Below are 27,207 nucleotides of genomic sequence, written 5' to 3' on the forward strand. Positions count from 1 at the left end.
GATACAATTTGAATTTATTCCGATTTTTATGTATGAAGCAATATAATAAATTTATCTACTTTTAAGAACATTAAAATCTGTGGAGAAAAGTTCGGATGAGTAATCTAGAAGTTTATTAAGGCATATTTTAATTATTCTTTTCTGAACCAGTATTAGTGGATTAAGGGTAGAATTACAAGCACTTCCCCACCCTAAAATTCCATACTAGAGAATATATTGAAATAAGGCTAAATAAATTAGACGTAAAATTGTTAACTAGTAAATAAGATGAAAGTATAACAAAGAAATAAATTGTTTTACATAATCTGTTGCACAAATACATAGTATGTTTATTCCAACGTAAATGTTGTTATTGTTTGTTTTCTAATGCCAGGCGTTTGACAATAAAGTCATTTGACCTCTTGCACTCCAATATTTTTCAAAGATATTATCATGACCAGCCACTGAAGCACAGATTTTGAGGTGTTCCGAATCCATTTCTTGGTTTGAGTTGCACAATGGGCAGTTAGGGGACTGATATATTCCAATTCTATGCAGGTGTTTGGCCAAACAATCATGGCCTGTTGCCATTCTAAATGCAGCTACAGACGATTTTCGTGGTAAATCGGGAATTAACTGTGGATTTTGATGCAGAGAGTTCCATTTTTTCCCTAGGGATTAAGTTATCAAATTTTGTTTGTTGAAGTCTAAGTATGTAGATTTAATAAATCTCTTCACAGAGTAATACGTAGATTTAGTAACAGGTCTGTAAGTAGCAGTGCTGCCCTTCTTTGCTAAAGCATCCGCATTCTCGTTTCCCAGGATTCCACAATGGGATGGTATCCATTGTAATACAATTCTTTTATTGAGTGATATTAATTGAGAGAGCATTTTAGTTATTTCTGCTGTTTGAGATGAAGGTGTGTGTTTAGAGACAATTGATAGAATAGCTGCTTTGGAGTCTGACAATATAACTGCATTCCTAAATTTATTGATGTGGCATAGAAGGTTCCTGAGACATTCACTTATTGCAATGATTTCACCATCAAAACTTGTTGTTCCATATCCAAGAGATCTATAAAGTGAGAAGAGACAGCACGTAACACCTGCACCGGCACCTTGTTCTCTGGAGATCAAGGATCCGTCGGTGTATAAATGAAGCCAGTTTTGTGGAGGGTACCTAATATTAATTGTCTCTAAAGACAATTGTTTCAGTATTTCAGTGTTTACTTCTGATTTCAGTATTTCTTCTGTTAAATTTAGATTATATTGTATATTTAATAGAGTTAAAGGGTTTGGTTTAATTTGTAAGTTTTCTTTTAAATTCGGGATATTGATTTTCTGTTTAATTCTTGAACAATGGATATGAAACTTTTTTGAGTTTTCAATCTACAGAGAGGACTGTATGAATGCCAATTGTTTCCTGGTAATCTGATAAGTTTTTCATATTGAATCAGTGCTTTTTCTTGTATTGTCATTTTGATGCTGTTAATATTAGTGAGGAATCTCATAGAATCTATTGGAGTTGTTTTGATTCCACCAGTAATGAGTCTGAGAGCTTGGTTTTGAACATATTCCATTTCGTTTATGAAAGGTGAAGTAATTAAAATTTCTCCGCAGTATGTCAGCACTGGCTGTATAAACATTTTGTATGTAGTGTTCAAAGTATTCCTAGAGCATCCCCATTTCTTTCCTGCTAGTCTTTTTAGAAGGGAGAATCTTTTACGAGCTTTTTCAGAAATGTATTTCAAATGGTTGCTCCATGTTAACTTACTATCGAAAATAACTCCAAGATATTTGGATTCATAAGTCCTAGGAAGTTGTTGGCCATCGTAAATGTAATGGCATGTCTGTTCCTTGTCTTTATGTATGCATGAAGTTCACGAATATTGAATATCACTACCTGATGTCATAGTTTTCAGGAGGTATGTAACTTACATAAAATATTACAGTTGATGGATTGCAAGCAGATATTCGACATCAGTCTCGATCTATTGCCGATCTAGAAGTGGAGAGACAACGTTTGGAGAAAAAGTCCTCTTACCAGGATGACAGAATGCGTCAGTTTATGTAAGTGTCGAATTTCAGTATAAGTACTTTAGATTGACTTTTATAACCTTTAATATACATGGATAGACCTATGTTACGTTTAAAGTATATTATCCCTGCTTTAAATTGAGATCTCTTAATTATTATGATGCTTTGAAGAGGGAATGATACTTCATTGTTGAATATGTTCTTGTTACTGTATTTCACCCTTTTGGGTTTCAATAACAATTTCATTCGCATTAAATAAACTGAATTATCAATGTTGTAGGAATGACTTTAAGAGTGTCGAACTTTATCTTGTCTTTGTGTACAATTAAGATATATTTCAGCTTCTGCTTTATAGATATTATGATTTGATGGAGGTTAATATGAAGGATAAAGGCATTTATTTGTATACGTTTTGTAGGATAGTAACTTGTTTATTTACTGAAATAGTTTTGTTTATATGCATCAGTACGCCTTCATTATTTATTTCTTTATTTACTTTTCTCACAGATTTGTACAGTATGACCTACGCCATAACTTGTAATACAAATTCTCAGTAAAATGTACAAGACGACTTTTATGTATATAAGATTTAAATGTATAAATAACAGCAGTAAAAGCTCCTTGTTATGTAGCAAGTATCTGACAATCACAAATACAGTAAAACCTCAATAAGATGTGCTCATTTATTACACATCCCGTGTAATATGCTTTTTTTTTGTCCAGTGCCTGCACATTTCATATACAACTTCTTTATAAAATACCCTGTTTGTTGCGCTCAAGTCCAGCATAATACACTGTTTTTGTAGAATATTTTCGATGCACTTTTCAGCAGTGTAACAGTAATGAAACATTTTGGCCATTGAACTCACTCATGCCATTAACCTGAAAAGTACTGATATTCGATGCTTTACCTGCGAATTTAAACCTTCATATTGTATAATACCCCACCCTCTTGTTACACCCTCTTATTCAACTTTTTACATGAACGGTTAAAGCCTACATACAGTTACCCCACCCTCATGCTAATCCTCTCTCTCTCAAACAACATTCCTCACTCGGCCGTAATAAAATTCTGAAATTTTTTCTGGTCTGTTTGTTGTCCTTTAGTGTATTGAAGTGTTTGTGAGTGTGATTACAATGAGTGTTAAACAAAAGCACCTTCTGTGTCGGAAAAATTGGAAATATTACGAAAGTACAATGAAAACAGTACTCTTAATCAGAAACAACTTTCTGATTCATTAGGAATTCCATCATCAACATTAAGGGCGATAATAAAAAATTACAGCGTCGTAAAATAACTCAATAAATAAAATAATAAAAAATCACGACTCAATCACTGCAGCTATGATGTCGGAAGGATGTAAGCGCAGGAAAGTGAAGTGTGGTAAACATGAGGACTTGAAGAACAAACACACATGGCAAACAACTATAAATGACTTTTTGTTTCGAAACATTTAAATACAATATATATTGTAAATGTCTTTGATATACAGTACAGTAATTACATAATGGAGTAATACTGTATCACCTTTCATGAATCATGTATTTCAATAAATAAAAATGCTAATAGGTACTGTATATAAGTCAAAATTAGTATACGCAGTTCCGATTAATATGCATTTTACATGCAGTTTCTTCAACAGCGTCTTCTGGGGGTTTTACTGTATTTCTGTTTCTTCAGATACACTGTGATTACATTGTATTATTATTTTATTTAATTACACTTTTTGAATATGTTGCGTTATTTGCAGGTGAAAGAAGTTAATTACAGCATGTGTTGCACCATGGTTTATTTTTATTAAGAACATGTTAGAAGATGAGATTTATTTCTTCCTTACAGTGTTATGCTGGATGAAGAAAGAACAAAGGCACGCCAGCTCGAGGATGACCTCTTAAAAGAAAAGACTAGCATAAAGCATTTACATTCTTTGTTGGAGTCTGAGAGGCAATATGCTAGATTAGCAAAGCTTAAGGACTCTGACTTAATTGAGGTGAGGCAGCTTATAAATTATAAGTGCAATTGTCATTATAGCTGGTTAAAGTAACCCAAGACAAGAGTGTACTACCGAACAAGATGGTGAAGCACTGTACTTGGGTTTGAAAGGTGGTCCCAGGTTCTCGATCATAAAATACTTAGGAATCTTGCTTAAAAAGGTTAATGCTGGATTGGTTCCCATTTCTATTATAGACCTACAGATAATGTTTCATCTTAATATAATAAGGACAAAGAGCACTTAACCATAGAAATTTTTACAAGTTCATGAAAAACCATTGATTTTGTTTTAACAATGAAATTCCTACAAGTACATAGCTGCAAATAATTTTTTTGATATATGTTCTCTAAATGACATAGTGGTTCGTGGGTAGTTGGCAGTAATACAGTGTATCAACCCCATTGTTGACAGTCGTGTTAATGACTTAGTAGTTAGAGTTATTCTATAAATTTAAAAAGTTTATTGAATCTAATCCACATATCTTTAAAATATAATATTGTGCTAAATGCATGTTAATTGGTCACTTTTTATTGTAAGTATAGAGACATTGTTTACCTATATCTTCAAACTTCAAGAGACAGAAACAAATAAAATTCAGTATTAATTGATCTACAAATTAAACTAAATCCACATTAAGTAATCTATTATCTTAGAGCCATTTACACCAATGCAGCTGCTTTTGTTTTTCACCAACATAATTATATTGGTTTTATGACGTCATCTCAGTTTATATTTTATCCTTGGAAAATTGACTAGTAAAATAGAATTATCCAAGATAACTGGCATAAAAGAAAATGGCACGTAGGCGATTGGAACTCCTGGTAAACATGAATATGAATGCAGTTAGATGGAGAACATATTCACTGGCAGCTAAGACACTGACATGCTGTGCTTTTCTAGGACGAGTCTTGTTTCTTTTTACATGATTCAGATGGTCTTATTGTATCTAGAGGAAATGAATTTAGTTCTTCATTTCAAAAAATGTTGGAAGACTAATTGAGAAATTGATTTTTAGCGATGGGGTCACCTTTCACTTAAGTGGTAAAGTGAACAGTTGTAATATTCGAGTGTGAGGAACTGAAAATCCTTGTGCTCTTTTAGAACACATGCTGGATTCTTCAAAAGTCAATTTCTTTTGTCTTTTGTTATGCAATAAAGTATACTAACCTTTCCATAAAGGAACTTCCCTATCGCGATATGCTTACATAGTGGTTGATGCTGGAGGATAAACCTGGAGCTCTGCCGAATTTTTGTCGTGAAGTGCATTGGAAACGAGAATGATTCCATCCCCAAGCAGTTCAACCTATTATTCCTTATGTAGGTGGATTTGTTCTAGTATGGGGAGGCATAAATCTTGATACAAAAACTGATCTTGTTATTGTTCGAAATTCTAGATGATATATTGATGAAATCTTTGAGTCGTATGTTATAAGTGAGGGAATTTGGAGAAAACGAACTATTCATGCATGAAAATGCTAAGCCTCATGTGGCCAATGTCATTTGAAGATTCATGCAACAGCATCATTTGCAAGTAATAGAGTGGCTATCCAGAAATCCAACTTGAAATTGACCGAACAAATTTGGGACCAACTGGAACAACATGTTCGAGAGAGACGAACTTCCCAAACCACTTTGAGTCCTTGAGGAAGCCCTTGTAGACAAGTGGAGACATCTGCCTCAAGTGAAAGTGTTGCGTGTTGTACTGTAATCCCTGCCCAGGGAGGCAATACTTCATATTAACCTGCTTCTGTTACCAAGTAATCATTAGATTTTCTTTTGTTTGTGCCAAGTGATCACTTTGTTTTACAAGTTGTTAATGCCATGAATTGAGATGCCTAAAGAGACTTTTAATTTCATTTCGTAATTGTCACAAAGATAAAGGGTTGTAATATTATTATTATTATTATTATTATTATTATTATTATTATTATTATTATTTTCAATTAAATAAGTATACTAACCAATAGGAGGAAAGGAACTGGCCACCCTACCCCTTTCTCGTGGCCTAGTTGCCCCATAAGTGGTGCCTTGTTGGTATCACTTGTGAGGTTCAGAGAGTTAACGAAACAAACAACTAACCAATAAAGTTACGAAAGTTTAAAGGAGTGACTAAATTTATCTTTTGATCAGTGTAGGAGGAACACTTAATTCACAGAATTGATGGAGAACTAGATTTTGGTTGTCTTCTAGAGTAAACGGGACTGCTACAAATGATTTCAATTTCATTTAAATTTTGTACTCACAGTTTTCGTCTTGAATCATATAGCAATCATTTAATATTCCGCAAGAGTAGTAGTATAGTTCGTAGGTTTGACCATTAGGCTGTTAGGCGATGGTTTGTGAAAATGACTGTGATAGGAAAAGAGAAAGCTTATTGTATCCTCGAATTCCATTCTACAAAAATGTAATCACTGTGCAAAGACATATTCGCGTGCGATTTCAGAAGGATGCACCAAGAAATAAGACAATTTGTTCTTGATATTCACGATTTATAAGGACTACAAGTCTCTGCAAAGGAACTTCCATCAGCCTGCCTTGCACGAAACTGTTCACTGCTTAAGGGAAGATTATCAACAGAGCCCAAAGAAATCGACTATAAGTAATGTTAATGTTATGTTTTATTTAATGACACTCGCAACTGCAGAGGTTATATCAGCGTCGCCGGATGTGCCGGAATTTTGTCCCGCAGGAGTTCTTTTACATGCCGGTGAACCTACTGACATGAGCCTGTCACATTTAAGCACACTTAAATTCCATCGACCTGACCCGGGATCGAACCCGCAACCTTGGGCACAAAAGGCCAGCAACTATAAATAGGAGCTTGGAACACCACAACAGATTGTATGGAAATTGCTGGGGAAATGTTTGAAAATGATTCGGTATCGTTCACAGAATTGACGAAATGAATTTAGTTCTTCATTTCAAAAAATGTTGGAAGACAAATTAATTGAGAAATTGATTTTTAGCGATGGGGTTACCTTTCACTTAAGTGGTAAAGTGAACAGTTGTAATATTCGAGTGTGAGGAACTAAAAATCCTTGTGCTCTTTTAGAACATATGCTGGATTCTTCAAAAGTCAATTTCTTTTGCCTTTTGTTATGCAATAAAGTATACTAACCTTTCCATAAAGGAACTTCCCTATCGCGATATGCTTACGTAGTGGTTGATGCTGGAAGATAAACCTGGAGCTCTGCCGAATTTTTGTCGTGAAGTGCATTGGTACCTAAATGAGCAACTTTCACAGTGTTGGATTGGTTGGTTCTAGGTCGACAATCAGCATGGTATCGACCCTTACGACATTTTTTACATTGAAATTAAATATTTAATATTTCAGTTTGTTTTTTCAAATTAGAAGTTGTTCTCCCCCCCTTCCCCACTGTGTACATAATGAATGTTATGATTTTGCTTTATGCATTTTTTTGTGTGTTTTGTTTCCTTTATTTTGGTTCTTTTCAATATTGAACTTGGCTCTGATTGACTGGACGGTGTAACTTTTGGTGTTCCAACTTTAATACGATTCTTGACATCTCTCAGTGCAGTTCCTACCCAGAGATCCGATTGAGGGACTATTTTACCTCCAGAGAATTTTACACTGAGGGACTCCATGAATCCTAAGCAGTAAAAAATATAGTGGGACTGCGTTGGTGTTAATGCAGCTTCTGTGGGTACCTCTTTGTTACTTGTTAGCTTAAACAACAAGTTTAAGCCCCCTCACCACGAGAGGCATACAAATTCCGGAAATAATTCCAAAAATGATCCTCCGTACATTCTTAAGTTGGATGTCATGGAACTACTCTGCAGCACATATAAGGATCACCTTCAAATTTATACAGATGGATCTCTAAATCTTAATAATGAGACATCAGGAGCAGGGTATTATATTCCAAAATATCAAGAAAGTTATTTCATACCATGTTCATCCTCCTCCAGTCCTGACACTGAATTGCTAGCTATTGATGCTGTTCTTCAGTGTGTTACTCAAATTTCTGAGAAATCCATTTGCATACTTGCCGACTCCAAGGGGGCTATATTTAATACAATTAAATGTGTACCAAACCTATATAGAGTACTGTTGTCGTATAAACCAATTATCCAGATTTTGTCACTTGTACCACTTTTTCTCTGAGTCCTTCAATTATTGTTCATTGCAGTATGGCATATGTTCGAAAACATGTTCCACTAATTCTTTTGAACAGTGTGTATAATAATAATCCTTTGCGCCACAGCCCTTGAAGGGCTCAAACCGACCAGCCTGCTGCTGGCCTCATGTTCACATGCCGAAGCTGATGTGGACGATCATCCAGCCAGAATGGAGGTATCATGTGGCTAACATGATGATCCCCCCAGCCATTATAGCTGGCTTTCGCAACTGGGTTTTGCTACCTATCTTAGCTCCCCAAGTTCATCATGATGCTGGATGGTCCCATACATTGACCGAGATGTCATGAGAAAATTTCTTCCCACATGAGGACTCGAACCAGCATGCATTTCGTAATGCTAGTCCTAGGCAGGATGCCTTAGACCACGACACCATGGAGTAGGACGAACAATATATATAATTTCATTATTATGTACGAAAATGTTTGACGTTGTTTATATATATAAACTTAACGTAAACTACATGTATTACGAGATGACTCTATGACATTTTATTTTTGTTTTAGAATATGCGGATCTCATTAGAACATGCATTAGACAACGAAGCAAAGGCAAAATTACAGCTGGAACAAGAGAAACGGGCAAAGGAAACTGCAGAAAGTCAACTGGGTATTGTGCCCCAGCTAGAAGCTAACACTCAACAGATGTATAATTGCACAAGGGCAACTTGCCCTACCTATCAGACACCATCTTCTTACAAGGTAAGTAACATTTGTTGTTTTTTATCGACAGTGTGAAGACAGATTTGAACCTCATAAGTGACACCAATAATGATCACTCATTTAAACAACTAAGCCAACAGGCAATGGGTAGGGTGGCCAGTTCCTCTCCCTCGCCATTGCATACATCACTGACTAGTAACATATTACATTAATCTGACTTCAGATGTATACAAACAATTAATCTTCCTCTGATACATATCAAGTGAGATGTAGTGCCTGAAATAGATGTATGTATCTACCAGAATATCAATCAGATGTTAAAAGTAACATTTATTAATCATATTTATTTAAATAAGGATTTATTTTAGTGCAATATTTCTCCTAACTTGTTTACTTCCAGATCTATAAATGACCAAAAATATTTTTCATTTCATTTATTGTATTTTATAATTCTTATATCAGCACTGTAGCTTTGAGATGTGTAATAAGTAAACAAATATATAATACATTTATTATTAAGGTGTGTTGCAGAGATAGGGTTTACATATTTAAACAACGACTGTTTTCATGGTTTACATGTTTAAATAACGACTTTTTTCACGATTCACAGTAGTTTTATTTACCGATTTTGATGTATTTTATTCACTGTTTTATGGTATCCCTAATTATGAATGAAACTGGGTAGAACTGTTCGACTATGGCTCTTACAGTGAAGAATGTGTTGTGCATTGTAGGGTAAAAGAATCAAAACAAATTTTAATTACTGTAATGAATAATGCAGCTTTTGCTACAATTTAAAGCATTCTCCAAAAAGAGAACATAGACATACGGGCGTTCTTCCAGCAAATCTGTCAATTAGGCTGTGCATTGAATAGTGAACTCCTTTTTGCAACAGCTGAGACTATGAGTGCGTTTTGTGTTATGATATTAATTTGTTTTGTTTTCTTGATTTTTTTTTTATATAAAACATCATCAAGAAAGGAATTTGCTGACAATGTAAGTCAAGAAAAGTCTTTTTACAAGATGTCCTTTCATGTACACCTGTCACTATTTTTAGGGCTTTCTTTTGTAAAACAAAAATATGTTTAAATTGCATAAGTTAGGTCAGATGCAACAGTGTTCATGAGTAGTATAGTTATATACAATAGAAATAATTTAATACAGTTATATGAACACTTTTTAATGATTGAATAAAATTAATAAAATCGGTTAAAAACCAGACATGTTTTGGAGGAATGCTCCTCCATCTTCAGTGGTAGTACCACGACGCTGGTATGGATGTTCGACCACGTAACGTAGCTTAAGGAAGACTTCCATACCAGCGTCGTGGTACTACCACTGAAGATGGAGGAGCATTCCTCCGAAACATGTCTGGTTTTTAATCGATTTTATTAATTTTATTCAATCATTAAAAAGTGTTCATATAGCTGTATTAAATTATTTCTATTGTATATAACTAAAAATATGTTTAGTTTCAGATGAGTTAGTCTCGTATTGTCAATAGAGAATAAGGATCTTAATGCATAACGGACAGAGCTCAATGTAGGAATACTACTGGGTGGCCCTCTCGAACTTCCCTCATTTTAACTGCTTTTCAAAAAGAATAGGAAAATGAGAGGACATGGCATTTTTGTCACCTTTATTGGAAAGTACAACTCAAAGAATTTTACAAAAACAGTCAGTACAATCAGTAGTGGATTTCTACATGATTCCTCTCAGTAGCATGAACATTTCATTTATTCATAATGTTCTGCCCAAGGGCAGGTCTTTCACTGCAAATCTAGCATTCTTAATATATCCTATTTTCTGCCTTCCTTTTAGTCTCCGCATACAATCCAAGTATCTTAATGTCATCTATCATCTGACATTTTCTTCTGCCCCGAACGTTTCTGCCGTTCACTGTTCCTTCCAGTGCATCCTTCAGTAGGCAGTTTCTTCTTAACCAGTGACCCAGCCAATTTCTCTTTCTCTTCCTGAGCAGTTTCAACATTATTATTTCTTTACTCACTCCTACAACAGCTTCATTTTCTATTTTGTCCATTTCATACTCTCCATTCTTCTCCATATCCACATTTCAAATACTTCATTTCTTTTCACTTCGTCATAATGTCCATGTTTCTGCTCCATACAATGCTACACTCCACAGAAAGCATTTCACTAGTCTGCCTTAGTTTTTTTCCCACTTCTCCTCTAGTTGTTCGCAGGCAATACTTCTTTTTCTATTAAAAAATATCCGAACAATATTCAATTTCAGTCCAGTTTCTCTTTAGCATATCTGTGTGTTAGTTGCTGTTACTTCCACAGTGCGATCACATAAGTTGCTGAGGCCAGTCACTTGGTGGAATACACATTGTTCTTGACATAGCCCCAAAGAGAAACTCTAATAGAGTAATGTCAAGAGAATGAGGAGGCTTGCTATTGTACCACAGTGTCAAATCCAGCAGTTTGGGAAAGTGTTGTCCAGTGTTGTACACACAATGATGCTCCAGTGAGGTGATGTTCGATCTTGTTGGAAGATTCTACTGGGCTGTTTGTGTGGAAACACGTATTCTTCTAGCATGTCTAGGTAGGGAGGTGCTGTGACAATAGGCCCAATGAAAAAAAAAAAAAAAAAGATCCACTTATACTTCCATAAAGCCACATCATACATTTAGTTTAGGGCTATCTCCTCGAATATGTTCCATGACTATATGGGGTTTTGAGAGGCCTATATTCGGACATTGTGCCAGTTAACTTTCCCTGTCAAATTAGTTTTAATTAATACTTAATTAGAAGTGATCATATTGTTTACTTGAGATAATCACACTCGTGTCATGCAAATACAATTACCTGGTATAAATATATTTATGACATGACTGAGGCCAAATTTTTAATATTTAAAGCTAAAAACAAGAATGGATCTAAAATTATTTCCTTGGGAACTCTATGTTTAGTATTCCTATATTCCGAGTTAGTAACTTGGTGACTATTTGATACATTTATCCATAGACACTATCAATAATTCATTGTTTCAACATATTAGTTTTGTATGCTACATATCTACATTTGTTGCACATCATTAGAGATGTAGATTTTAGGAACTTCAAATTTAAAATTTAGTACTGTATAATTCAGATTTAGCATTATATAGCACTTTTAATATTACATTTTGTAGCTTTTTTCAATGTAACGTTTTTATGGATAGTTTGGTGGTAGAAATTCAATGTCATCAATGTGTTGATTTTTTTTAATTTTGCAGTTTAAAGTCTTGAAAGTAATAAATAAGTAAGGGAACATATAAAATTACAATGAATTTGTGAACATTAAGAAACATGTGCCAAAAGATATTGTGTGATTTTATCCTGACCCATGTTATTATTCAATCACTATCACAACGTGTTTGTAGATGAACACTGGCCCTAAAGAGAGATTGCATAGGCAGTTGGTATTCTATTACTAGCACCAGATAGATTAGTTGAAAACTTGAGATAATGGTACAGATAACAATAAAACGGTTCAATATATACAATTATGAAACTTGCATAACAAATCTGCAGATAATAATATGTTATTAATGACATAACTACTATTAATGAGATAATGAAGTTTATTTCATTAATAATTATATGTTGAATAATAATTCATTTTGGTAAAAACCCTAAAAACAGGACAAATTCTCTGGTTAAAACACAACAGGTCTTTCGAACATAATTCAGTGTGCACAATATTGCTACTAAGCTAGCAATTTTGCCGATATTGAGAAAGCCAGAGGCAACTGGCTTGCTTCTTAGCGAGAATGAAAAATATATACCTGCAATGGCTCAAGCTTGTGTGCACAGCATTCGAGAACGTTTACTGAACTCACCATAGAAATTGTTGCACTGATTAATCCAGGAGACAGGCTGCTCATATGGTACATATCAGAGAACAGCAAAGAAATCGCATTTACGAGCATAGAATGTAGGAACTGAAGGAAGCAGACTTGTAAAAGTGAGTGTGTTATTGCCAAAAAATGCTGTTGCAGTGATTACTGCACATTTGTGATATTATGGCGTACTAATTACTACGTACATTCGGCAATAATAGTCAGTATCAGTATCAACAGTGCCAGTGGTACAATATAAATTATCCCAGAATCACAGAGATCATAATATTCAATTTCAAGTTTATACTAACTCCAAAAGAGAAATTACAACTGATTAAAATGGTAAAAGTTTATATGGATTGCCCTGTATTTAGGAGTAATCATTGAAGCTCAACTGATTTGGAAAACTCATGTGGAATATCTTACAAAAAATGCTACTGGTGCCTTTGGGCCTGCAGACGAGCCTTTGAATATATTTGGAGGCTACAGCCGAAAATCCTTTATTTGATCTGTTGTGCTGTTCTGTGCCCAAGATTATGCACACAACAGTGGTATGGTGATTCTGGACCTTGATTTCCCAAGCAAGGATCGTGTTGGATTGTGTACATCGACTTGCGTGTTTAGATATTACAAGAGCCATGAGGACTTCATTGACTTGTCCTAATCCTGCTGTGTTTGCCTCCTCTGGAGCTCACAATCCAAAACGCAGCCATGTTTGCTGCCTCTGGACTCCCTGGCCTTGGTCAGTGGATGGGAAGGGATGGATCAGTTGGGCACACACATATTTGGAAAATGGCAATGGATATCAATCCTGTTGTTGGTTTGAGATAGGATAGCATGATTCCTACTCAGTATATAAATCCTACTGTTTGTATGAGGGTCAGATGCCATAAGTATAATAGAACATTTATTACCTCAAAAATAATCTCCAAAACTGTCTGTACATTTATCCCATTCTTCAAAAAGCTTGTGGGCTGTCTACCGAACCAGTTCTTTACCCAGTCACACACGTCTTCGTCCAATGCAAAACAAAGTCCACGAATGTCTTTCTTCAACTCTCCAAAAAATGTGAAAATCGCATGGGGAGAGATCTGAGCTGTAGGGAGAGGTGTTGAGTCGTTTCTCAACAAAATTTATGAATTGTATTCCTCACGGAGTTGGCAGTATGTGGGCGGGCATTATCATTAAGGGTAACACCATTCGATAGCATTCCAGGGCATTTTGACTTGAATTGAATTGAATTTAACAGAGGGGGGCACTACGGCCCAACCTGCGACCTTGTTCAGATCTATTGTGCTAGCCCTTTGGTGATGCATTCCCAAACCCACACTGGCCGACCACACTAAGGTTCTTTGTCCAGGTTTCGAGCAGGCAACCTCACTCATCCCTAGACCAACCCCCTCCATGTGTCGCCAACCAGCATTTGGGGAATGCTACGGAATGATAACGAAATGGAGAAATGGTGATGGAATGATGTAAATGCCTAATCTGGAGAAAAACAGAAGAACCCCGGAAAAAACCCCAACTGCGACCTTGTCTGCCACAAGTGTCACTATGGATTTTTTTCAATCAAAAAATCCCAGACCTGACCGGGGATGGAACCTGGGCCGCCTGTATGACAGTCTGAAGGTCTGACCATTCTGCCACCACAGAGGTGGCATTTTCACTTAATGGCACGTCTCAATTTCTGTAAAGTTTCTTCATAATGCTGTGTATTGATTGTGGCCCCATGTTCGAGAAATTCAACAAGCAGAGGACCCCTAGAATCGAAGAAGAATATCAACGTGACTTTACCATAACTTGTGTGTATTGCTTTGGACTTTTTCGGTGGGGGAGAATCCATGTCCCTAGTGACAATACAGGTCAAAAATACATACTCTTCCTCATGGTATTGTTGTAAGTGACCCAGTAAAGCAGCCATTCTGTTTGTTTTTTGTTCCTCCGTCAACTGATGTGGAACCCATTGAGCACAGATTTTTTGGTAATGCGGGTACTTTGTTGCAATGACATGTACAGAACCGTGACTTATTTCCACCAAACAACGAAGTTCTTCCACAGTGATCCATCGATTTCCCTGTATAAGACCATCAACCTCAGAAATAACAGCAGGAGTGATGGTACAGTGAGCCTGTCCAGGCGAGCATCATCTTGCAGTGATACGCGTCCATCTCGGAATCTCTTGTGTCATTCCAGTACACCCGAACATAACATGCTGACATGTGACAATTGATTTCTTGTCTTCCTACTCCTTCAGCAGTCAAAAATCGCATTACACCTCGCTGTTCTTTACCTGCCTTCATTAGTGATGTTGGACGAACACACGTATCTCTAACCTCACTTCCAGCACAATAAATGATTGTCTAGTATGTAAGCAGAGGTTGTAACTGTGCTTTCGCAAGTCGCCACCAGATGTCAGTTCAGCAATCAAATTCCAGTGGTATCAACTTGCCTGCTGTGAAATATACGCATGGTGACCTGTTTTCATTTGACTGCCCCTCATATTATTCTTAATAGGGAAGAATGAGAGGAAGATTAGCTTAACCAATTTCCACCTGGTAGTCTGGTGTGCCTTCTGGATGGCTTCTGAACTGACAGTGCTACTGCAGCAGGGATTTATAATGTAAAACCCAGGGCTAGAATATCTATCCTCTTTGGTCAATATACTATGGTTTTCTGAGCTGAAGTGTTTGTGATATTAGTTAGCACTTAGGAAAACCTAAGTAGATCATGCCAAGACATGGATATCTATATTGTTCTGATAACCAGGCTGCACTGGGTGCAATAAGTGTACACAGAATGGACTTCAGGCTGGTTGAAAGATGTGGAACTGCCCTGGAAACCTTATCCAGAAGAAATAACGGAAAACTCATTTGGATCCTAGGACACAAAGAAATATATGCTAATGAACAAGCCACTCTGCTGGCCAAACATGAAACTTCCATCCACTTCTATAACCTGAAATCCTGTGTTGACATCTCTAAGTGCATAATCAAACAGACTGTAAAGGAAAACCTGATGAAATGTTTACAAGGAGCCTGCAAGATCTACCCCAGTGAGGAGACAAGCTAAACTCCTCATTGGAGAATCAAAACTTGACTCAACTAAACAACTCTTGGCTTCGGAAAGGAAAATTCTAAGATGAGTAACCGAATTTTTGACCAGATACTGCCATCTAAATAAGCACGTATGTAATGAACTTCAACTTGTAGGAAATGTGGGATGGAGGCTTAGTCATCACCTCACATTTTGATGAATTGCCCAAGTCTAAGCCAAATCAGGCATAATTATCTCGGGATAATTGTCTCCTGAGGAATGTCAGGAAATTAAACGTAATTGGATCGCAAAACTGTTATAACATTGCAGTCTTCTAAATATTGGAGTGCAAGAGGTCAAATGACTTTATTGTCAAACGCCTGGCATTAGAAAACAACAAAACAACAACTTTGCAGTCTTCTCGGTTGATTTCCGGTTTATGAGATGCACAGTGCAACATTTGTGCTTAAATGCTACAGCAGTAGTCTACATCTTTAATTTAGAAGGAACTACCCCAACGAGTAGGCTTCATTGCCAGATGCAAGGCACTAGACAACAACAACTTTGTTTAATTTAAACTCCATCATCATCTTCATCACGGCATAAACCTTGTGGCTTGTTTTGTCTTCAAGAAAACTGATCCGACCATCTCATCCGTGGCCTGCCGACATTTCTTCTACCTATAGGTTTATACTTACACATTGTTTGTGGTATACGATCTTCATCCATTCTTTGTATATGATCTTGCCATCTTTTTCTGTATTCAATGATTGTTTCATTCAGACTCTGAATTTCCAATTCTTTTCTAATATCTTCATTCCTCTTTTTATCTGTTGTTGTTTTCTAATGCCAGGCGTTTGACAACAAAGTCATTTGACCTCTTGCACTCGAATATTTTTCGAAGATATTATCATGACTAGCCACTGAAGCACAGATTTATACCGCCAGCATTCCATTGTAAGATGTTTAGTTGATTCTGTACCATTAAAGTAGTCCCCACCCGGAGATCCGATTGGGGGACTATTTTACCTCCAGATAATTTTACCTTAATGGTACTCATTTCATATTGGAGTTAAATGGCAAGTTGTAGCCGATTTAAGTGAACACCATATTTTAACGTTTTGGTGGCTACTTCATTCACACACAACCCCCAGAATGTCTGGAGGACCACACCTGCTGTTGGTCGACGGGTCCATTGGACCTAGCTGGGAGATCTTGTTGATCACCAGCTTTCCCTCCTTAAGCCACTGGAGGACGATTTTAGTGCCATAGCAGGTCAGCACTAGGAACAGAAAAGTAGAAAGGGGAGGAAGGAAAGGGAAATGAACCCCTAGGCCTCGAATGCTCTAATGCCGTTGGGGTCGAAGAAAGTAAGAGTTCAGTCAGAGGATTGGATAGGAAAGGGTAAAGAGGGAATTAGGTATTGGATAGAGGAAAATTATACCAAATTCAGTCATTAACTCATCAAGCTGACCAGTGCTAATGGATGAGTAGCCCCTCCTTTTAGTTCAGCTCGTAAAATTATGCTTACTAACAGCTGCACCACGGGAAGGTAGGGATGGGACATTGGGTATTTGTATGCTATGTTCTGGAATCACCCATTTCCATGGAGGAATTTCGTTCACAACTGGAGTTTTAGCAATGAGTGTGTCTGTGATATAGACTGGTATTTCTTCTTTTTTTATTTTATAGAAATTATACAGGATATCATCTGACAGTTTGAAGAACAAAAATAATGTTTCCAAAAACGTGCAATTAGGAATCAGCCTTACATATCTGTTTCCACTCATCATAGAATTAATATTAAAAAAATGTTAAATACAATATCATATGAGATCTGAAATAAATACAGTACATACAGGACAATGTAAACAAAAAAGGATACAGCCAAGCACAATACTTATCTTTTTAGCTATGAGTCTATAATCTGTCTCAAAAAAAATTTCACCTCAGCAGCCTCTATTTTCTTCTGTTGATAGATAGTCAAGACCCAACTTTCATACCCATAAAGCAAGGTTGGGATCGCCATTACTTTGTAGGCAGGTGTGATCCTCCAGACATTCTGGGGGTTGTGTGTGAATGAAGTAGCCACCAAAATGTTAAAATATGGTGTTCACTTAAATCGGCTAGAACTTGCCATTTTCAATGCTCTCTCAATATCACTCAATAAAAGAATTGTATTCCAATGGATACCATCCCATTGTGGAATCCTGGGAAACGAGAATGCGGATGCACTAGCAAAGAAGGGCAGCACTGCTACTTAAGACCTGTTACTAAATCTACATATTACTCTGTGAAAAGATTTATTAAATCTACATACTTAGACTTCAACAAACAAAATTTGATAACACAATCTCAAGGGAAAAAATGGAACTCTCTGCATCATAATTCACAGTTAATTCCCGATTTACCACGAAAATCGTCTGTAGCTGCATTTAGATTGGCAACAGGCCATGATTGTTTGGCCAAACACCTGCATAGAATTAGAATATATCAGTCCCCTAACTGCCCATTGTGCAACTCAAACCAAGAAATGGATTCGGAACACCTCAAAATCTGTGCTTTAGTGGCTGGCCATGATAATATCTTTGAAAAATATTGGAGTGCAAGAGGTCAAATGACTTTATTGTCAAACGCCTGGCATTAGAAACAACAACTACTTTGTAAAGTTTTAACAGTGTTGCTCTATTACAGTTTTTGAAAGTTCTTTTTACTGTACCACATAGTGTTTGGAATTTGTTTAATTTATTTTGCACATCTCTATTGCCGGTATATGACACAATGTAACCAATATAATTAAAATCACTTCGTTGTTGGATGGGTTTATAAACTCCATTATTGAGGAAATCATTTGAGATTCTGTTGCTATAGTACACCACCATATTTATAAATTTAAAAAATAATGAAACATCAGTACCTACTGTATATTTGATTATTGTTTGAAATTATATTAATTATTGCCTGCAAAGATTGATTCAGTAGGCTGTGTTGTAAGGCAACTTACACAGAAGCAAGCAGGTCCGTTGTTGTAAATTAACTTGCACAATAAATTGTTTTTCTTTTTAACAGCATTGGAAAAAGTACAATCTATACATCTTCTTAACAATACATCATTGCTTTCTCCTTCTTTTAGATCAAAGAAAACAATATTATGAATATGAGAGACGTTTGTGGATGAAAAGTACTTAAATTACAACTTACTATAAAATAAATATTATCAGAAATAGTACTTATCTTAATCCACTAAGTTATTAGTATAATAAATTGTGAGTCATTTCCCTTTGATTTGAATATACCATGTTACGAAGAGTGAGTTAATAAATTATGGTTTATGTCCACAATTAGATATTTTATCTGACTTCTTTAGGCAGAAACAAATTATATTTCTAAAATTCAGCAGTTAAAAGTTGAGTTTCTACATCAAAATGATAAAGATATAACATGTGAATTTGCTGTTATTCTTTTTCAAGGCCCATTCATGTAAACGTTACAGTAATTTTAACCAGTTGAGTTATCATTCACAATGGAAACTTGATGTTATCATAAAGCAATGAAATATATTCATGAGTTTACTGCAATCATGAAGAAGAATCACATGAAAGTGCAGTCGAAGTGAAACTGAAAATGGGTGTTGGTACAAACCATGCAGTTTATGCTTCTTCAAACTACATTAGCATATATATTAGGTATTTAGCCTAGTATGGTTTATATATAGGGTTATTTATAATGTTACAAATATGATAAAATAAATGTATGCATTACATACCCTTGCACTTCATGTTAATGGCGATTGTCTTCCATATCTTTCTTTCAGAGTACCGGTATTATCTTTATTCTGAATGATGTGTTTTGTCATACAGACAGCAATATGACTGGAAGAGGATTATTAATCTTTCGTCAAATAATGCCATTTTATTTTATTTGTTTCATTCAGCGGTATCTAATAGCACTCTTTTTTTTTATACACCCTCAGATAATGTTTTTGTTTCAGTATAGTCACCGACATTACCGCAAACAAAAAGCTTGGAGTTTGCAAGCTTCTGCTTTCACGTTTTCGTTTACTTCTAGTGTTAATGTTTACAGAAACTATTATGAATGATTACATTAAATAACCTGATCTCAAGCTTTGGCATTTACGTCCGTTTACTTTCCATTGTGAAGGAGCCTTTATACATGTTAAATGAACTCTCTTATGCTGCCAGGATAATTAGCTGAACTATAGTAGATGAATATTCAGTGTTAAAACATTTTAAGGAACTCAACTGGTATTTTATCTTCACTCTTTAAGAAGAAAACTTAAAATATTTCAGAATTTACAATGGAAATATATTAAACTTACAATACCTGGTTCAAATTGCAATACTGTTAATTTGTTAATTAATTATTTTTCAAATTTTGAAGGTTTGCTCAGGAGTGCGAAGAACTAGCTCCTTCATTCTCAACTGCAGTGCTAATCATCGAAAATCTAAGCAAACCTAAAGATGACCGAGAAAAATCAATTCTTCTTTGGCTCTTCTTCATGTGACTCATCATTATTTTCGTATTTAACGTACAGCTGTCAAAAAAAAAAGTGGCCGCACTCGTGAACAGCGAATATTTTCAAAGTCCACTTCGGGTCGCGGCGATGTTACACGATGCATGTGCTTGTACAAGCAGTTCCGGAACTATGAAAGTGTTCCATATCTACGCCTCGTAGACCAGCGGTAGAGTGCTTGTTTAATGATTCAAAGGTCGTGGGTTCGGGCCTTCTTCAAGTTTTCATTTTATTTTTTAATCTTTCTTTAGCGATGTAAATGATATTCAAATTATCATTTATATCCAGTTATCGTTCTTTATGGATATCACGTTATTTATATTTTGTTATCGTTCTTTAGAGATATGAATAAAATTCAGGTCATCATTTCTATTCTGTTATCGTATTATAACGATATGAATAATAATTATTATTGTATTTCCAATGGGGGTTAGCCGTATTTTACATATGTATGTTAGGGCTATAGTTTTATACACAAAAAAGATAAGCATAAAGAGAAATGGAAAAGAAAATTAAATTAGCTTACGCGATGTAAACAAAACATAAACAATCCGTAAATTAGGCATTGCGATTGCAAAACAAATATCAGGTATCAATTTCTAACATACAAAAACATTAACAACACACATACGTAACACTTCTATAACACAAATATGCAGCTTTCCGTACCATACATCATAAATTAATACACAATAGTCACACAAACACAATCAAACTATAATTACGACATTGCGACGACATCAAGCATCCCATAACTGACTCACATACATAACAAATCAAGCATCCGTTACAACACATACACTTCAACATAGTAACCACACTTTTAAAAGTTACAAATTTGGCTCCAAGAAGAATAAATAGGACACTGTTACTAATTACTATTCTTCTACAATTTCTTAAATACATCTGTAATAAATCTGTGAAATTCCGATATGAATAATATTCACGTTTTTTATATTGTTATCGTTCTTTAGCTATTTAAATAATATTCGAGTTATTATTTATATTCTGTTTTCCTTCATTAGCATTATAAAACAGTATTCAAGTTATTTATATTGTTATTGTTCTTTTGCAATATATTAATTAAACAAACAGATATTTATAATTTATATTCTGTTATCGTTCTTTAGTGATACTGTATAAATAATATTCAAGTTATTTATATTGTAATCGTTCCTTAGCGATATAAATAACATAAATTTAATATTAGGTTTGGAAAAATCCAGTTGCATAACACTGCTATTAGTTTTTCTTTTTGTATTATTACATTATACTATCTTGAACCACAATAAAATGAAAAGGAGTAACGAGGAATTGAACCTGAGATGTTGACATCTAAATTCCGACGTTCGTCCGCTGAGCTACGAGAGCAAAAGTGTGGAAACATTTTTGGAAACATTGGCCCAATCACACTCTAAGATCTTCTGATGATTCGTAGAAGCTAGTCCAGGATGCGGGGGGCAAAGGCTAATTGAGATTTCCCGGTCTCTGACCGGGTCAAACATCCTGATAGAATTAATATTTAACCCTTGCCGTGACTTTCGGTGAAGTCCGGAGGGCCCAATTAGTCAAATCCACTCTCCTAACTCCACGCTTGGGCCCTTGGAATTTAATAAGATGCGAAAGAGATAGTGGTGTGCGGAAAGCAACGGGATGTTACCGCATTTAGGCCTATCCTTCCCAAGAAAACTGCAAACATGAACAAAGGAAGCTTTTAATAGAAGAAGAAGGATCTTCTGCGGACCTCTGGAAAAAGAACTAAGGAAGAGACTAGTGAAGTGCTTTGTGTGGAGTGTGGCATTGTATGGGGAAAGAACATGGACATTACGACGAAATGAAGAGAAACGAATTGAAGCATTTGAAATGTGGATGTGGAGAAGAACGGTGCGTGTAAAGTGGACAGGCAGAATAAGAAATAAAATTGTGTTTGAAAAAGTGAGTGAAGAAAGAATGATGCTGAAACTGATTAGAAAGAGAAAAAGGAATTGGTTGGGTCTCTGGTTGAAAAGAATAATAGACGACATTAGGATATGTGGATCATAAGAGGAAGGCAGAAAATAGGAAAGATTGGAGATTGCTGGGTTTGCAATGTAAGACCTGCCCATGGACAGAACATTTATGTGTGTATGTTCAGAATGCCTGGAATATCGTGTCTAAGAACAGTCGCTATTTGCAAAGACTAGTCAATTCCATGCCTACTCGACTGCAAGATGATCGAGATAAGAGGAAGATAGACTAAATATTGAATTGTGGCTTTTTGTTTTGTTTTTTGAACGCTTAATTGTTTGAATGTTTTAAGGCCGACGCCAGTAAATTTGTTATGTTTATGCCACGAAAGATATTTTATTGAGAATAAAATCTTTTTTCTTTCCATTTGCAGCCACAATATCATAATGATAATGATAATGATAAAGTCATGGCATAATATATTAATGAACCTGATGTTAATTACTAAAATAATCATAAAAGAGAAAGGAGCCATTATGTCTAGTTTGTCTCTCTCAAAAACAGAACAAAAAAGGACATAAAAAGCACGAGGTTGTAGTCGAACGCAGGACCTCATGAATAAGAGGCCTGAACGCTACCATTATGCTATCGAATAACACACAGTATACTTCAATTATAACTGTAGATATCAGGCAACGTGGTCCAACAACATGTATCATCGCCTGTCTCCGAATTGTAGCGAAGATACCCGAAGGGAACTTTGATACAGGAGAGCGGCCACTTTTTCTTTTGACAACTGTACATATAGTTGTCAAATTAATTTTCTGTTGTTTTTAGTTCTTCTAATATGATACTTCTTGAAATTCTTTGTTTATTGTCAATAAATTGCTTTTTATAATTCTTTGATAATCATTATTATTATTATTAGTACCATCATCATCTTCACCATTAACGTTTTCTTCATTGTAAAATAATACAAAATGAATAAAAAATTGGAAATTGTGTTTGCTGTAGAGTTCTGAATTTATTTCCAAAGTTAGATTTTTTTAAACAATTGACGAATTGAAACATCTTGGTATTCTGATGGAACAGTAGTATTGGCCTGTGGTTCTCAGAAATACATTCATTATGCCTCATGGTTTTCGAAGATCAACATGACACTGTTGAATGTGATTCCAATACTAGTGGGAAAGGTGTCACAAGTCACCACTTGCTCATTGTTGGTTCATATTACCAGCAAGTGCTCCAATACCAATGTTCCACCTCCCCCACCAGCAATCAATGTTGTGGAACCCAACGTGCAAAACTTATTGCTACCATGTGCTCTCTATAGATCAGCACTAGTTGTCTCATCAAGGACATTTCCTTCTTCCCTCAAGTATGATACCTAGTGATCAGTAATCACAGTTGTACCCAGAAGTACAAGTTGCTTATTGATCGGACCAGGAGTTTTAGTGAACTGATCAGAAACAGTAACAAGATATGTATTGCTGCTTCCTCCTTCCTGTTACCAAATTTACTTTAGTCGATTTCAACTATCTTGCCCTCACCACCTATAGATATAGAAGTTGACTCAATGTAATCACAGATCGTATAGAGACAGATCTGTCGTCAATCAGTCATAGTTTTCGAATCGAATCTGTGTTCCATCATGGTGATTTTGGGTGAAATTCTATAGATGATGTGTGTTATTAGAAGTATATCCAATGGCCTCATGTTAATCTTTCAGAAACCATAAACTGTAACAAACGTATTTCTGAGAACCACAAGATTTCAGATGAAACCTCTTGATACAGATCCATTGTACAAAGTCAGAATTATTGGCCTTCTTTTGCTCTTTCAAGTCTTTGCCACACTTGTGGCAAACGACCCAAGAGTGGTAAAGCCCAGAATCCTGGTGCAAATAAAGACCTTTCTCATGACCTTTGAAGAGCCTGATGAAGAAATACAAGTACCTTGACGGAACACTGTTAGCACCAAAAAATAATCTCCCATAACAACACTGGGGAACAAGTAGAATTTCAGACAAAGAACTCTGGTAATTTCTAACAATATCAGAAAATCTAACCATTATTTAAATTTAAATGTACAATAACTAGCAATCATGTAACATGTATGGGCAAATCCAGAAATGCATGTAGAATGTTGGGAGGCTAGAGGGGAAAAAGACTTTTGGCGTGGAGGAGACATAGATGAGAGGATAATATTAAAATGGATTTGAGGAAGGTGGGGTATGATTGTAGAGACTGGATTAATCTTGCTCAGGGTAGGAACCGATGGTGGGCTTATGTGTGAGAGAGAGAGGGGGAGGGGGGAAGGGAGGGAGAGAGTTTTTTTTTTCAACAACCTGAAGACTAGTTGGAACCTCATAAGAGACACCAAAAAGACATCACTCACGTGGCAACTAAACCAGGAAATAATGAAGTAGGGTAACCAGTTCCTTTCCCCCCTCCATTACGTACATCTCTGATTAGACTAGATGGCATTTTGGAAGGTGGTCAGCTGCTACATCTGCCATAGCATTTCTGGTATGTGACGTCACAAACTTGTACAGTAGAACCAATCAGATTCAGTCTATAACAGGTACTTTCCGAGTTTGTTTGTTCACATGTGAGTGTTTTAATACATTGAAGAAGTAAAACTAACATTTACTGTGTATGTAAGATAAGTAAATGGAAGAAGAGACTGTAAAAAGACAAGTATTGCACAGGCAGGTGCGGGAAATAGTGTTTAAGGTGTATAATTATTTTAAAAACATTGACGAGCAGAAAACTGTCGGCCATCTTGATGCTGGCTGCAACATTGCTATTGTGCAAGAAACGACTGCAGAAGCATGTGGTGTGGGGTTGAGAAATGTGCAAAGAATATTGTTAGTGAAGGAAAGAGGGTTTGTTTGGTGTTATGCGTACTATAGCCAATGACTAAGGTCATTATTGTCTTTAGAGAATTTAAATTCTCTCTTGTGCTATTTGTATTGCACGTGCGCATGAAGTACAATGTGGCAATGTTGTACGCTGCCTTGCTTTCTCTATCTATCTCTCTCGACGCAAACACTAGCAGACTACCACCTTCCGAATTGCCATCGACTCTAGTACTATATTTCACCTATCCTACAATGTATGTAATCATATTGTTCTTCCTCTGACACATATCATCAAGTGAGATGTAATGCCTGATTTATTGATGTACCTGTATCAGTCAGAACCTCAGTAGAGGTGGAAGCTGATTAATATTTAAACTGAAATTATTTAACTGAAACAAACGTTTTTGGCCACTGAACAAAGCAGAATGGTCTGCTCGATGCTGTGAATTCTGTTATTATGAATAGTTATTTAGCCCTCACACAGCTAATTAGTAGTCGAGTGACATCTATTTGTGTGTTTGCAACTTTGCAATATGAAAGGACTACATTTATCTACTTCACTTTTAGAGAATTATTAGGTATTCCAAAGCCAAATAGAAAATTGACCTTTTCTGGCCTAGTTGCCTCATAAGTGGTGCCTTGCTGGAATCACTTGTGAGGTTCAGACCTGTCTTCGGACAGTTGACTAAAACCAATGGTATTCAATCTATGGTATGCGTATCCCCAGGTGTACACGAGTTTGTCTCAAAAGATACGTATCCCACTGACTAGGTGTATAAAAATGCTGACATATTTATTTTATTGCGTGGTAATTATTGCAGTTTACATATTTTATTTTACAATATCAATTCTTGTTTTCAATAATATTTTACATAATTCATTAATATTATTATTTTTTCAGTAACTTATGTATAATAATAATAAGAATAATAATAATAATCACTTATTTTTGCATACAGAATCAGTCATAGTCTTGTTATTTCTTATATACTGTAATTGTAATGCAGTTCGGGGGTACGGAGATAAAAGAAATGTATTTTGGGAGTACACTAGCAAAAATGATTGAATACCACTGGACTAAACAACATCAACAACAATCTCATAAGACCCTCGTAACCGAGGATGTTATAAGGTCCCTGGCAGCTTATGATCGCATATTATTTTATGGCATAGTATTCTAGGAAATTAATTGGAAAACAGAACAGCGTTAACCTTAGTTCCTTATTGCAAATAGTTTAGAGTCAATAAAAAAAAATTATATTTGAGTGACTTTACTGTAGATGAACATGCTTGGTTGGCTGGCTTACAATAATGATTTCACACAGCTATGCATGACACTAATGAGTGTAGATGCAGTGCTAGTTTGAATTCAGTTGCTTAAAAATGTCATATTGTGTTGTGTTCGGTTGTAACCGGTCTACAAATTTCAAAATATCGAAAGAAAAGGACGTTAATTTTCACACATTTCTTAGGCAGAAAAATCACTAGAAAGATATAGTGCAGCCCTGAACATAAAGGGGTAGTGAAGGGAAACAGAGAAACCTCCACCCATATCCTTCTTTGCTTACACCACCTTACAAACAAATGCACATTAAGACACTCTCCATCAGTAGTGGATTTCAGGCAATCAACAAGAGCCGAAAATTCATAAAATCTATGATTAATAGTATCATCATGCAGTGGCACTTGATACATTAATTGTTTCAATATACATTAGGTACTTCACATCAGTAATAACACACATGTAGCTAGCTTAAAAGAGCTTTCCTTTATTTTATTAATTTCTGGCATAGTCACTCTCTTGAACTTCCTTGGGGACTAATGAGCTGAGAATGTTACTAAGTTTTCCCGTATATGGTACATTGTTTTCCTATGTATTTAGGTCCTTATTCTGGGGTGATATTCAATGAAGAATTTTTTATATTTTTTTATTTTAAGAATTTGATTTAATACAATGTTACAAGATGTGTTAATATTAAATTCATAATACTAAATACAAATATTTACACACAGGAAACCTAATCAATTTTACAGAAGAAAGAGTTTGTCCAAAGTGCTGGATTCGGGAAGAGTACCTAAAACGCTCATTTCATTTCCATGTTGAATAGCAATACTTAAGTATTGATGCAAATAAGTAGTGTAACGGTGATCGCCAG

General features: G+C 35.6%; 1 protein-coding gene across 13 annotated transcripts in view; it reads left to right on the forward strand.

Moving 5' to 3' along the window:
- LOC138698194 (A-kinase anchor protein 9-like) overlaps positions 1 to 27,207 on the forward strand; it is a 630,353-nt gene that overhangs the window by 516,882 nt on the left and 86,264 nt on the right. For 12 of the 13 annotated variants that reach the window (XM_069823957.1, XM_069823962.1, XM_069823964.1 and 9 more), the window contains 3 exons: positions 1,932 to 2,049; positions 3,857 to 4,007; positions 8,675 to 8,869. In XM_069823957.1, the coding sequence (XP_069680058.1) occupies positions 1,932 to 2,049; positions 3,857 to 4,007; positions 8,675 to 8,869 (464 nt within the window). The remainder of the gene's footprint in view (positions 1 to 1,931; positions 2,050 to 3,856; positions 4,008 to 8,674; positions 8,870 to 27,207) is intronic. The other variant, XM_069823969.1, reaches the window with a different exon arrangement.

This window comes from Periplaneta americana, chromosome 4, assembly GCF_040183065.1.
Source record: "Periplaneta americana isolate PAMFEO1 chromosome 4, P.americana_PAMFEO1_priV1, whole genome shotgun sequence".
NCBI lineage: Eukaryota > Metazoa > Arthropoda > Insecta > Blattodea > Blattidae > Periplaneta > Periplaneta americana.